This window comes from Pseudophryne corroboree, chromosome 7 (assembly GCF_028390025.1).
Source record: "Pseudophryne corroboree isolate aPseCor3 chromosome 7, aPseCor3.hap2, whole genome shotgun sequence".
NCBI classification, from domain to species: Eukaryota; Metazoa; Chordata; class Amphibia; order Anura; family Myobatrachidae; genus Pseudophryne; species Pseudophryne corroboree.
The window spans coordinates 94,449,710-94,464,487 of NC_086450.1; the positions used below are offsets into that span (position 1 = coordinate 94,449,710).

The following is a 14,778-nucleotide window of genomic DNA, read 5'->3' on the forward strand; positions in this document are numbered from 1 at the left end:
CGATTCAATTGTTTAATTGTTGCCCATAATTGTATTTCCCCCATCCCTTTAGACAGGTCAGTATGAAGTTGTTTGGGCGTCCCGGCTAAAGTGCTGCCTGTGATGCAAAAAGTCCCATCTGAGTGCCCAAACGGGACAGTTTTTAGCACATTTCTTCTCACCGCCTCAGAGTGGCTGGTGCCCAAATAACAATTGAATCCCCCTCTTTATGTTTAACTGAACGAACGCCAAAGGTTTTCTGTGTGGAGGACAATTAAATTATGTATTACCCAAGCAATAAAAAAGAATCCATTTAAGAAATTTTAAAGGAAGTTCATTTCATTTATATTTTTGGTGACTGAATATTTAAACATGAGTTTTGTGCTTACGGTTTCATGTATATTGTTGTGATGTGTTGGCACACTTCGAGTGTCATCTTTCTTCTTATAGTCAGGCTGCTGTACACTAGAAGTGCCAGTATGATTGTCTCTACCGACTTAGGAGTCTATGTACTAAGCCTTGGACGAAGTACCAGCCAATCAGCTCCTAACTGTCATGTTACAAGCTGTGTTTGTAAAAAGACTGATAGGAGCTGATTGGTTGGTGCTTTATTTACGTCCACTCTGTCCAAGGCTTAGTACATATGACACTGTACACTGTTGACCGGTCTCTCAGCTAATTATACACTTTTCCTTTATTGTTCTGGAGCAGTGTTGGATGGCATAATCCCAGACCTATATGGACACTGTCTCTGAAGAATTTGGATTATTTTTTTTTCTTCTGGCACAACCATATATCACTTACTATTTTTACTTAGAGCTGTGTTTCAGTGTTAAATAAAATAACTCAAGGAAAAAATAATTTAAACTGTTAAAGGAACCAACAGGCAGCATTGCATTCACAAGGCTTCCCTTCAATAGAGAACATTTGCTGGTTCAGTATAGAATAGGCAGTACTCCTGTGTACGCACAGAACCCTATGTAAAAACCCAGAAATTAGAAATGTATTACAGGTTGAGTATCCCATATCCAAATATTCAGAAATACGGAATATTCCGAAATACAAACTTTTTTGAGTGAGACTGAGATAGTGAAACCTTTTGTTTTTTGATGGCTCAGTGTACACAAACTTTGTTTAATACTCAAAGTTATAAAAAATATTGTATTAAATGACCTTCAGGCTGTGTGGATAAGGTGTATATGAAACATAAATGAATTGTGTGACTGTACTCACACTTTGTTTAATGCAAAAAGTTATTAAAAATATTGGCTAAAATTACCTTCAGGCTGGGTGTATAAGGTGTCTATGTAACATAAATGCATTCTGTGCTTAGATTTAGGTCCCATCACCATAATATCTCATTATGGTATGCAATTATTCCAAAATACGGAAAAATCCGATATCCAAAATTCCTTTGGTCCCAAGCATTTTGGATAAGGGATACTCAACCTGTACCACTTTACTGTGTGAAGGATTTATTTTCAAAAAATTGCTTTTAATCAATTTATATTTTCCTGAACAGTTAAGGTATATGCACACAGTGAGATTTTGGCTATCTTCGGTTTTGACTATGCGACATTAACTGTGTGCTTGTGATATTGGCTATGTGTGCGATTTTGACTAAGTGCCAGTTTTGACTGTACTTTGTACTAGATAGTCAAAATTGACTTGCCTGCACAGGCTATCAAACCTTGCGATACTGACCCCGCGGGCTAACACCATGCTATTTGCACTGACTTTCCTTGCAATTTTGACTAGTGAAAATCGCAAAACGAAATCTCACCGTGTATACACAGCTTTAGACCTGTTCTTGTAAATGCCGGGGTGGGGTTATAAACACAAAGCTATGGGTTGTTGGTCAGTGATAGAGTGGAGAAGTTGTCCATAGCAACCAGTCTGCTTGGAGGTAGAATTTATTAAGTACAGACTATAAAATCTTAGGTTAAAGCTGGTACAGTAGCTATGGGCAACTTCTCCGCTGGAACACTGTATTCACTACTTCATACATCAAGGCTCGCTCACCCACCTTTTTCTTTTGCATTCATAGTGTCTAAATCTTGTTTAATCTTTCCTGAAGCTACTACATGCATAGTGGTTTCCTTATATGGGTTCAGTATGATATCCCAGCTGACGGCTGTCAGTATCCCGCCAGCTGCAATACCGGCAGCGAGTTCCCTCACTGGCTCGCTGCGCTTGCCATGCGTCAACCCACCACCTGAGTGGGAATACCGGGGAGAAGTCTGTATTCTGACCGCCTGCATTGTATCGGCTGTCTGGATCCTTAATACCGGGTTCCCGACAGCCAGTATATTAACTACATCCCCTGTATACGAGTAAAGTGGTTTCTTTATTGGTAAATCCCCCCCCCCAAGTGTTCAAGATCACTAGGAAAACATATACAGGTTAAGTATCCCTTATCCAAAATTCAAAATCCCACATTCTTGGGTCCCCCACTGAGATAATGACATATGTATTGTATTTTAAGTTGCAGAGGATTTTTTTTTGTGATTTATGTGCCCTAAAACTGTGTTCCAATGTTTTTTTAATAGCTTCAGGTTTTAAGTGAAATGCACATATTACATTTTAATTACACTTAAGTTATTTTTTTAATGGTATTGCAATTTTTACTGTCTTGATACCCTGCCTCGTAATAAATTGCCATTTGATTATTCTGTTTTTGGGTGGGAGGATGGAACTCTGTTCAGTTTTGCATACCACTGATGTTTATGTGCAATGGGGTTGGGACTAGTAAAAACTCCAAACACATTTGCAATAGAGGAATGGATGGACAAAATAATACAGTAGCAAGTCTGGAATCTTCGAACCAGTAGTTATATCTGCATCCAAATTATGCGTAAAGCTGTATACCACATAAAGGGGTGAGCAATTTGCAATCATTACTTTAAAATGGCGACTAAGTGGGAACCTGGGTGGCAGGTCCAGTCATATCCCCATCTATACCCAAAGACCCAGAAAGACATCTGCCCGGAGCAGCCCCAGGAGCACCAGCTGTTCATTTTGTTGTTGATTGGCGTTCAGATACTATTACATACAGAGTGCAATGCTACAGTGGCTTTATTAACTTGATTCGTTGTGAAAAATGTTGGTTCAGAGTGTACCCAACAGTGACACATTGAGTCATACATGTTGTTTTTGTTTTGTATCACAAACCTGTGATTCTATATCATGAGCTTAATGCTATCTATATGGTTATATACAGCTTACGAGTTATAATGCTAAATCTTTACATGATGCCTGTATTACACATGACTAGTCAAGCAGAAGACTACAGCACATACTGTTTGTATTCTGGATTTGCTAGTTAAGAGAGTAAGATTTTATACTTGTGTTGGTTTTAAATCCTAGTGTAAGATGAATGGGGTAGGCAAGCTTCCAACAGTTCTCATTATCATCATGTAAAATGCCAGAAGCTTATATAATGCTTTCTTCACTGTTAGATCGGCCTCAGAAAATATGAAAACCTTGTCAGAGCCAACAACATCACACAGCAGTTTGTTTGGGTGAGGATAAGTGCAACCTGGTAGCGTTGCTGCTTCTTTGGTTTTTGGAAAGCTTTCTTCTCTGCCTCTAATCTGCCCTTATGGCTTTTCTTATCTTTGCATAAATACCTACAATTCTATACACGTGTAAGCGATAAACTGGTGACTTCCTGTCAGATTCCACAGTTTGAACCTGTTCCTGCTTTCGATCATATCTAAAGTATCAATGTTTCTGTAAAGCTTCTGCTTTATTCAGTCATGTAGCATATTATTTTTACTTACAAAATGCATTTTTGAATTACTGATTTTATTTGTCTTCCCTGCTCATTACAAATATAATGTTTGATACCACTAGATGTTGTGCAGGGTCCTTTAAGCTGGTTCGGTGACACTTGCTGTCCGTCATAGTATCCAGAAATTAGACTTTATATTTGGGCTTCCGTTCTGGGGTTAAGAAATGCTTCTTGGCAGGCACCCGTAGAATGGTATTCCATTACTGGCAATGTGCAGCCAGGCGTCGACGCAATGCTCTGTTGCATACATATCAGCCAGTTGTGGTATCCCTGACATCAAAAGTTTTCTCACGCACCTCTATGGTGGGGGTGAGGGAAAACTTGCAATGTTGCTGGACGTGATGTGCGATTCCGTAACAGTGCATTGCGCCCATCTCATCAAGTTGAATCACCCCCGTAGTCTATTAATAATTTGTAGGTAGAACTAAGGCAACCTAATGAAACCTTTTCATTGAGAGACATTATAAAGTTTACTTCAATTAGTTTACCATGACTTAGTGGAGGCAGATAGTGGAAGGATCTCTAAAGTCTTAATGTGTTCCTCCTGTTACTAGTTGTGGAGTAACGCAGCAGAAGCTAGCACTTGTGCTTTTACAGATATTGAAGCTTGTGATGTAGAAATGTTTCTCTAGTCTTTCCTCAAGTACTCCTAGCACACCATGTTTTCAGGATATTGGATAATGAAAAGATGGTTTACTGAAACTGTCAGGGCTAGTAACTATTCCATCTTCTCCCATACCACCTGCTTCAGGGATACTTCAGGACAGGGTTGAAAAACTAACGTGCAATAGTTATGGGCAGCTAATGATCTGGTAAAAGTTCATATGCAGTGGAAGGAGCCAATTATGTACACTGCATGTATGAATAACTAATGCTTTTTTTATCTAATACTTTAGCTTTTGACGCAAATATTTATCTGATTGCAGATTAATGTGGTCTTGCATTGATTTTGTTCCCTGCTATTTCCCTACAGGCTGAGGATTTGCAATCAGTGCAGTTATCAGGAGGTCCAAATAGATGGGAAGTGTTGACTCCAGCCCAGGCTGCGCTAAAGGATGAGGCTGGAAATATAGTCCAGCTTCCTAGTGGTGCTACAGTAACATCAAGTGGACAGTATGTGCTGCCCATTCAGACTCTTCAAAATCAGCATCTGTTTTCTGTAGCACAAGGATCAGACACGGCTAATGGTACACTGTCTAATGTACAGTATCAAGTTATACCACAGCTTCAAACTTCTGATGGTCAGCAGGTCCAACTTGGCTTTGCCACATCTGATAATGGCGGGTTAGACCAAGAATCTGGTCAAATTCAGATTATTCCTGGAAACCATTCTGGTAGCCTTTTGTCATCAAGTCCAAATATATTAACACAAGCTGGTCAACTGCAGCAGATTCAAGGAGTTACAATTGGTGGCTCATCATACGGTGGCCAAACCCAGGTTGTTGCTAATGTCCCAATGGGCCTTCCTGGCAACATTACCTTTGTTCCCATAAACAGTGTTGACCTAGATTCATTGGGTCTTTCTGGTAGCTCTGAAGCAATGACGGGCATTACTGCAGATGGACACTTGATAAGTGCAGGGCAAGCCATAGACAGTTCTGATACGTCTGAAAGGACTGCAGAGCATGAGCATGTTTCTCCTGATGCTGGCGATACAAACTCGGAAACAGATTTGTTTGTGCCAACCTCTTCTTCATCTCAGCTTCCTGTTACTATAGATAGTACAGGAATGCTTCAACAGGGTGCAAACAATTTGTCTGATAGTCCATCTGGGCATGTGCAAACATCTGATCTTCAGGGAAACTACATCCAGACTTCAATTTCAGACGAGTCGCAGAATATGCAGGTGTCTGCGTCACAACCAATGGTACAGCAGATCCAGCTTCAAGATAGCCAGCAGCAAACCAGTCAAGCCCAACTCGTGCAAAGCATTGCTCAGCAGGCGATTCAAGCTGTTCAGGCTGGAGGTCAAGGCATATCTTCACAAGCGTTGCAAAACCTTCAATTGCAGCTCAATCCAGGAACGTTCTTAATTCAAGCCCAAACAGTGACTCCTTCTGGCCAGATTGCCTGGCAAACATTTCAAGTTCAAGGTGTTCAGAACTTGCAAAATTTGCAGATTCAGAATTCGTCTCCTCAACAGATAACATTGACACCTGTGCAGACTCTGACACTTGGCCAAGTTGGCGGAGGGGGTAATTTAAGTACTGGTCAGTTGCCAAATCTTCAGACTGTAACAGTAAACTCAGTTGATGCTACAGGTATGCATCTGCAGCATGGAGATCACTCAGACAGCCCAACAGGTAAGTTTTTTTGTTAATTTATTTGTTCCTCCCATTTCTTTAGATATTGGACATAATTATGCAGTGATTTTAGCCACACAATACTTTAGAACTGGATCCCAACAAGTGCTTACAGGGACAATGGCATAACACTGCTTGTGCTATGCTATTATAGTAATCAGAGCTGGCCTCCTGTAATGGAAACCCAATTAGGTCATGTCTAGCACAGCTCTGATTAGGGGAGCTATGTCCTTTACAGCTCCTCTCTAAAACTGGGCCGGGGGTTGCATTTTTTTAAGCCTCTGGAGACTAGGATTGGTCTCCAATGTGGTAAAAAAAATAATAATAATTCAGGGACCTGTTCATGTTTTAAGCCAACTCGCCTTTCTTTGGCAGTATGGCACAGAATTAAGTAATCCTCATTATAACTCCGCTTATTTCTATACTGCTTCTGTATAATGCATCACACAATACAGAATGTTTGTAATTTTTTTTTTTTACTATATAAACACACAATGGGGTCCATTTTGTCCACAGTCAATTTACCTACTAGAATGGTTTTTGACACTTTTGGGACTGGTAGGAAACTTGACACCCGGAGGAACACACACAGGGAGTGCATATAAACTCTACACAGGGCCGTGGTCCGAATCAGACCCATTTCCCCAGCATTATGAGAAGCTACATTACTCATTATAACACAGCTAGAACATCACTTATCTATTGGTGCCTCTTAAGTTGCTAAAATATTAAACCTCTATCTATTTGGGGCTAGCAACTGGTGGATTGCTACTGATACCACCTATGCTACAGTATAATCCCAAGTATAGATTCGTCTTTAGTGTACATTTTTCTCTACATCATCCACAATGAATGTGACATTTTAGTGCTGCTGTGAATAGTATTAAAACAAAATTAAGAATATCTGAATTTGAAATCAATGTACCTGAAATAAATATGAATTTCCCTGTTATATGTAATTACATATAGATGTGCGTGGCTATAAATTTTGGATTTGCAAGGACTGCATGTGTGATTTGTTTAAAGAAATATTTGTATTTTGGTTGTTGCCCATCACCAATCCATGATTACTTACCTTCACTGTTTTGGGTACTTGAAGGAATAATATCTGTTACCAGTCAGTCCCACATGGAATTGTAATCCATAAAACAGCAGCCATCATCTGACACTAGGGGGCGATATTCAAATGCCCCCACTTACCATTCTGATCGCTCCCATTACACTTGGGTTTAGGTGCGCAAAGCACCTAAACACGACTAAAATAACAGGTGCAAGCATGAAAAGACCCGCGAGGGTAGCCAGCTGAAATTAACTTGATTCGCCTGTCGGCAGCAACATTAGAATAGCTGCCAGCGATCGCGCGCTGGGGGGGGGGGGGGGACATTTGAATCCAGCCCCAGGTGCCTTAGTGCCCAGAGAATTCCGACTCTGAACTGCCACAATAGGGGCTTTCCTCCCGTTTCTCACTGTTTGATCCGCAGTACACACTGTGCTGACTCCCTCTTGTTGTCTAGTACATGCTAGCCATTCGTACCCGCACAGAGGAGGTAAAAGGCCCAAGATGCTGGAGAATGCTTGAATGTGGCACCATGCCTCTGTCAACTCATCCAGGAAGGCAACTGCCCCAGCCACCGCACTCTCCACCATTCTATCTCACTTTAGCTGTCAGGACAGGGGCAGTATGAGAGCCGAAATGTCTTTTTTTTTTTTTTTTTTTGTCCCCCCCCCCCCCCCTTACTAGTGAAGTGCATCATGCGGAACACACTCAATTTCAGATAACAAGTCCCTGAGTAAAAGGTGATCACTGACATTATATTATGTATTTTCAGGTATTCAGTTGGACACTCATTTTTTTTTTTGTCACACCCTCAGTACATCAGGTACTGAACTTTTTGCTATGGAGAGGTTTGATGAGGCCCTGCCGAGGCATTGTAAGGGTTTGCTCATCCTTAGAGAACTTAAGTTTACTTTCTTTAGCTAGATTAGGCATGCATCACAGCCCTACAGTAGTCCAGTCCTAGGAGTGGTCAGACTTACCTTTCTTCTCTTGGCTGACTCGGATAAAGATGATGATGAGGATACCAGGATCTATAGTTTGAAATGTTTGGCGTATTGCTTCGCGGTCTCATCAAAATTTATGGTCTTGTGAGAAAGCTAAAACCATTTAAGAGAAAAAAAAGAAAAACAATAGAGTAATCACAAACTTTGCATTACACACACACACACACACACACACACACACACACACACACACACACACACACACTGGGGCAAATAAAGTATTTGGACAGCCACCGATTGTGCAAGTGGACCCACTTAAAAAGATGAGAGGTCTGTAATTTCCATCATAGGTGCACTTCAACTGTGAGAGACGGAATCTGGAAAAAAAACCTAGGAAATCACATTGTATGATTTTTAAACAATTTATTTGTATATTCTTGTGGAAAATAAATATTTGAACAATCAAAAAGTTTAACTCAATACTTTGTAATTGCCAACCGAGGTTATATTACAGAGGTCAAACGTTTCCTGTAGTTCTTGACCAGGTTTGCAGACTGTAGCAGGTATTTCTCATACGTCCTAGAGGATGCTGGGGTCACATTAGAACCATGGGGTATAGACGGGATCCGCAGAAGACATGGGCACTTTAAGACTTTCAAAGGGTGTGACTGGCTCCTCCCTCTATGCCCCTCCTCCAGACTCCAGTTTTTGAATTGTGCCCAGTGAGACTGGACGCATTACAGGGGAGCTCTACTGAGTTTCTCTGAAAAAGACTTATGTTAGGTTTTTTATTTAAAGGGAGGCTGCTGGCAACAGTCTCCCTGCTTCGTGGGACTTGGGGGAGAGAGGTATGACCTACTTCTAGTGAGTTCAAAGGCTCTGCTTCTGGCTGACAGGACACCATTAGCTCCTGAGGGTGATGATCGCTGGGTACGCCTAGATGCTCACTCCCACAGCCTGCCGTCACCCCTTTACAGAGCCAGAAGTCAGAAGCAGGCCCGGCGACAGGGGGGGGTCAAAGGGGACAGTTATACCGGGCCCCGTGATTTTGGGGGGCCCCGAGGCAGAGGGGCACAAAAGAATGTGCACCAGAGTTTACTGAGATTCATATCACATAATCTGCTCCCCCTGTCAATTAAGTTTTAAAAAAAGATAATTAACTTGCTGCTCCGTTCCCCCCTCCCTCCCCGTGTTACATTGTCACTTGGCCGGGTCCTGCGCTGCCGATGTATAATGCTGCGCCGGACCTCCCACCAAACAGGCCACCCAGGCAAAAAAAAAACACCCCCGGCAGCGTCCCCTGTCTTGGCGACCCCTTCTACCCCAGCAAACCCCTCCCCGGCATCACCGTCGCTTGAGTCACCTGATGGTGTATTAATGAATGACGCCATCGGCACTGTGCCCGCGCCATCTCTGCTGCATTATTCTCTGCCCCACCCCCCACCCCCGCTACAGCAGAAGGAGATGACCTGGCTTGCTGCAAGCTGATGACTGGTATATTTAGAAACAAGATTTATATATGACTTGTATATTTAGTTTATTTAATTGACATCTATATTATATATATATATATATATATATATATATATATATATATATATATATATATATATATATATATATATATATTTCTCTAACGTCCTAAGTGGATGCTGGGGACTCCGTAAGGACCATGGGGAATAGCGGCTCCGCAGGAGACTGGGCACATCTAAAGAAAGCTTTAGGATTAACTGGTGTGCACTGGCTCCTCCCCCTATGACCCTCCTCCAAGCCTCAGTTAGATTTCTGTGCCCGACGAGAAGGGTGCACACTAGGGGCTCTCCTGAGCTTCTTAGTGAAAGTTTTAGTTTAGGTTTTTTATTTTCAGTGAGACCTGCTGGCAACAGGCTCACTGCATCGAGGGACTAAGGGGAGAAGAAGCGAACTCACCTGACTGCAGAGTGGATTGGGCTTCTTGGCTACTGGACATTAGCTCCAGAGGGACGATCACAGGTTCAGCCTGGATGGGTCCCGGAGCCGCGCCGCCGGCCCCCTTACAGAGCCAGAAGAGCGAAGAGGTCCGGAAAAAGCGGCGGCAGAAGACGTTCCTGTCTTCAATAAGGTAGCGCACAGCACTGCAGCTGTGCGCCATTGCTCTCAGCACACTTCATACTCCGGTCACTGAGGGTGCAGGGCGCTGGGGGGGGGCGCCCTGAGACGCAATAAAACACGATTAAAATACCTTACATGGCAAAAAATACATCACATATAGCTCCTGGGCTATATGGATGCATTTAACCCCTGCCAGAATGTACAAAAAACCGGGAGATAAGGCAGCCGAAAAGGGGGCGGAGCCTATCTCCTCAGCACACTGGCGCCATTTTCCCTCACAGCTCAGTTGGAGGGAAGCTCCCCTGGCTCTCCCCTGCAGTCACTACACTACAGAAAGGGTTAAAAAAGAGAGGGGGGCACTAATTAGGCGCAGTATTAACAATACAGCAGCTATAAGGGGAAAAACACTTATATAAGGTTATCCCTGTATATATATAGCGCTCTGGTGTGTGCTGGCAAACTCTCCCTCTGTCTCCCCAAAGGGCTAGTGGGGTCCTGTCCTCTATCAGAGCATTCCCTGTGTGTGTGCTGTGTGTCGGTACGTTTGTGTCGACATGTATGAGGAGAAAAATGATGTGGAGACGGAACAGAGTGTCTGTAACAGTGATGTCACCCCCTAGGGGGTCGACACCTGAGTGGATGTACTGTTGAAAATTACGTGACAGTGTCAGCTCTGTATAAAAAACAGTGGTTGACATGAGACAGCCGGCTACTCAGCTTGTGCCTGTCCAGACGTCTCATAGGCCGTCAGGGGCTCTAAAGCGCCCGTTACCTCAGATGGCAGATACAGACGCCGACACGGATACTGACTCCTGTGTCGACGGTGAAGAGACAACCGTGATTTCCAGTAGGGCCACACGTTACATGATTGTGACAATGGGAAATGTGTTATACATTTCTGATAATACGAGTACCACCAAAAAGAGGTGGTATGTTCAGTGAGGTAAAAACTACCTGTAGTTTTCCTGAATCTGAGAAATAAAAAGAGGTGTGTGCTGATGCGTGGGTTTCCCCCCGATAACAATTTCTTAAAAAGTATTGGCTGTATTCCCTTTCCCGCCAGAGGTTAGGGTGCGTTGGGAAACACCCCCTATGGGGGATAAGGCGCTTACACGCTTGTAAGAACAAGAGCTCTACCCTCTCATGAGATGGCCGCCCTTAAGGATCCTGCTGATAGAAAGCAGGAGGGTATCCTAAAATGTATTTACACACACACTGGTGTTATACTGCGACCAGCAATCGCCTCAGCCTGGAGGTGCAGTGCTGGGTTGGCATGGTCGGATTCCCTGACTGGAAATATTGATATCCTAGATAAGGATAGTATATTATTGCCTATAGAGCATTTAAAAAATGCATTTCTATATATGCATGATGCACAGCGGAATATTTGCCGACTGGCATCAAGTATAAGTGCGTTGTCCAATTCTACCAGTAAAATGGTCAGGTGATGCGGATTCCAAACGGCATTTGGAAGTATTGCCTTTAAAAGGGGACATTTGGGGTCGGTCTTTTAGACGTGGTGGCCACGGCAACAACTGGGAAATCCATGTTTGTACCCCAGGTCGCCTCTCAAAATAAGACGCCGTATTATCAGGCGCAGTCCTTTGTTGGCAAGCGGACAAAAGGTTCCTCTTTTCTGCTCGTGACAGAGGGAGAGGAAGAAGGCTGCAGAGATTAGCCAGTTCCCAGGAACAGAAACCCTTTCCCGCCTCTGCCAAGCCCTCAGTATGACGCTAGGGCTTTACAAGCTCAGGCACGGTGGGGACCCGTTCTCAATGAATTTCAGTGTGCAGTGGGCTCACTCGCAAGTAGACCCCTGGATCCTTCAGGTAACATCTCAGGGGTACATATTGGAATTCGAGACGTCTCCCCCTCGCCGTTTCCAAAAGTCGGCTTTACCGACGTCTCCCTCTGACAGGGAGGCAGTTTTGGAAGCCATTCACAAGCTGTATTCCCAGCAGGTGATAATCAAGGTACCCTTCCTGCAACAGGGAACGGGGTATTATTCCACACTATTGTGGTACCGAAGCCAGACGGATCGGTGAGACCGATTCTAAAATCTAAAATCTTTGAACACTTACATACAGAGGTTCAAATTCAAGATTGAGTCACTCAGAGCAGTGATTGCGAACCTGGAAGAAGGGGACTACATGATGTCTCGGGACATCAAGGATGCTTACCTTCATGTCAAAATTTACCCTTCTCACCAAGGGTACCTCAGGTTATGGTACAGAACTGTCACTATCAGTTCAGACGCTGCCGTAGGGATGGTCCACGGCACCCCGGGTCTTTACCAAGGTAATGGCCGAAATGATATCCCTTCGAAGGAAGGGAATTTTAGTTTTCTCTATCGTCCTAGTGGATGCTGGGGTTCCTGAAAGGACCATGGGGAATAGCGGCTCCGCAGGAGACAGGGCACAAAAAGTAAAGCTTTTCCAGATCAGGTGGTGTGCACTGGCTCCTCCCCCTATGACCCTCCTCCAGACTCCAGTTAGATTTTTGTGCCCGGCCGAGAAGGGTGCAATCTAGGTGGCTCTCCTAAAGAGCTGCTTAGAAAAAGTTTAGCTAGGTTTTTTATTTTACAGTGATTCCTGCTGGCAACAGGATCACTGCAGCGAGGCGATCACAGGTACAGCCTGGATGGTCACCGGAGCCGCGCCGCCGGCCCCCTTGCAGATGCTGAAGTCAGAAGATGTCCAGAATCGGCGGCTGAAGACTCCTGCAGTCTTCTAAAGGTAGCGCACAGCACTGCAGCTGTGCGCCATTTTCCTCTCAGCACACTTCACACGCGGTCACTGAGGGTGCAGGGCGCTGGGGGGGGGCGCCCTGGGAGGCAAATGTAACCTATATAAAGGCTAAAAATACCTCACATATAGCCCCTAGAGGCTATATGGAGATATTTAACCCCTGCCTGATTTCTCTAAATAGCGGGAGACGAGCCCGCCAGAAAAGGGGCGGGGCCTATCTCCTCAGCACACGGCGCCATTTCCTCTCACAGCTCCGCTGGTCAGGACGGCTCCCAAGTCTCTCCCCTGCACTGCACTACAGAAACAGGGTAAAACAGAGAGGGGGGGGCAAATTTATGGCGATATTTTGATATAACAAAGCAGCTATAAGGGAGCACTTATTATAAGGCTATCCCTGATATATATATATATAGCGCTTTTGGTGTGTGCTGGCAAACTCTCCCTCTGCCTCCCCAAAGGGCTAGTGGGTCCTGTCTTCGTTAGGAGCATTCCCTGTGTGTCTGCTGTGTGTCGGTACGTGTGTGTCGACATGTATGAGGACGATATTGGTGTGGAGGCGGAGCAATTGCCAAATATGAGGATGTCACCCCCTAGGGAGTCGACACCAGAATGGATGCCTTTATTTATGGAACTACGGGATAGTGTCAACACGCTAAAGCAGTCGTTTGACGACATGAGGCGGCCGGACAATCAATTAGTGCCTGTCCAGGCGACTCAAACACCGTCAGGGGCTGTGAAACGCCCTTTGCCTCAGTCGGTCGACACAGACCCAGACGCAGGCACTGACTCCAGTGGTGACGGTGACGAATCAACCGTATTTTCCAGTAGGGCCACACGTTATATGATTTTGGCAATGAAGGAGGCGTTACATTTAGCTGATACTACAGGTACCACTAAACAGGGTATTATGTGGGGTGTGAAAAAACTACCTATAGTTTTTCCTGAATCAGAAGAATTAAATGACGTGTGTAATGAAGCGTGGGTTGCCCCTGATAAAAAGCTGATAATTTCAAAGAAATTATTGGCATTATACCCTTTCCCGCCAGAGGTTAGGGAGCGCTGGGAAACACCTCCTAGGGTGGACAAGGCGCTAACACGCTTATCTAAACAAGTGGCGTTACCCTCTCCTGAGACGGCCGCACTTAAAGATCCATCAGATAGGAGGATGGAAAATATCCAAAAAAGTATATACACACATGCAGGTGTTATACTACGACCAGCTGTAGCGACTGCCTGGATGGGCAGTGCTGGGGTAGTTTGGTTAGAGTCCCTGATTGAAAATATTGATACCCTGGACAGGGACAATATTTTACTGTCGTTAGAACAAATAAAGGATGCATTTCTTTATATGCGTGATGCACAGAGGGATATCTGCACACTGGCATCACGGGTAAGTGCTATGTCCATTTCGGCCAGAAGAGCTTTATGGACGCGACAGTGGACAGGCGATGCGGATTCAAAACGGCATATGGAAGTTTTGCCGTATAAAGGGGAGGAGTTATTTGGAGTCGGTCTATCAGATTTGGTGGCCACGGCTACAGCCGGGAAATCCACCTTTCTACCTCAAGTCACTCCCCAACAGAAAAAGGCACCGACTTTTCAACCGCAGCCCTTTCGTTCCTTTAAAAATAAGAGAGCAAAGGGCTATTCATATCTGCCACGAGGCAGAGGTCGAGGGAAGAGACAGCAACACGCAGCTCCTTCCCAGGAACAGAAGCCCTCCCCGGCTTCTACAAAAGCCTCAGCATGACGCTGGGGCTTCTCAAGCGGACTCGGGGACGGTGGGCGGTCGTCTCAAAAATTACAGCGCGCAGTGGGCTCACTCGCAGGTAGATCCCTGGATCCTGCAGATAATATCTCAAGG

At 44.4% G+C, this 14,778-nt stretch overlaps 1 protein-coding gene across 2 annotated transcripts in view; it reads left to right on the plus strand.

The window, feature by feature from the left end:
- SP3 (Sp3 transcription factor) overlaps positions 1-14,778 on the plus strand; it is a 147,030-nt gene that overhangs the window by 47,721 nt on the left and 84,531 nt on the right. Inside the window, exons 3-4 of one of the 2 annotated variants that reach the window (XM_063933438.1) lie at positions 3,438-3,500; positions 4,746-6,075. In XM_063933438.1, the coding sequence (XP_063789508.1) occupies positions 3,438-3,500; positions 4,746-6,075 (1,393 nt within the window). The remainder of the gene's footprint in view (positions 1-3,437; positions 3,501-4,745; positions 6,076-14,778) is intronic. The other variant, XM_063933439.1, reaches the window with a different exon arrangement.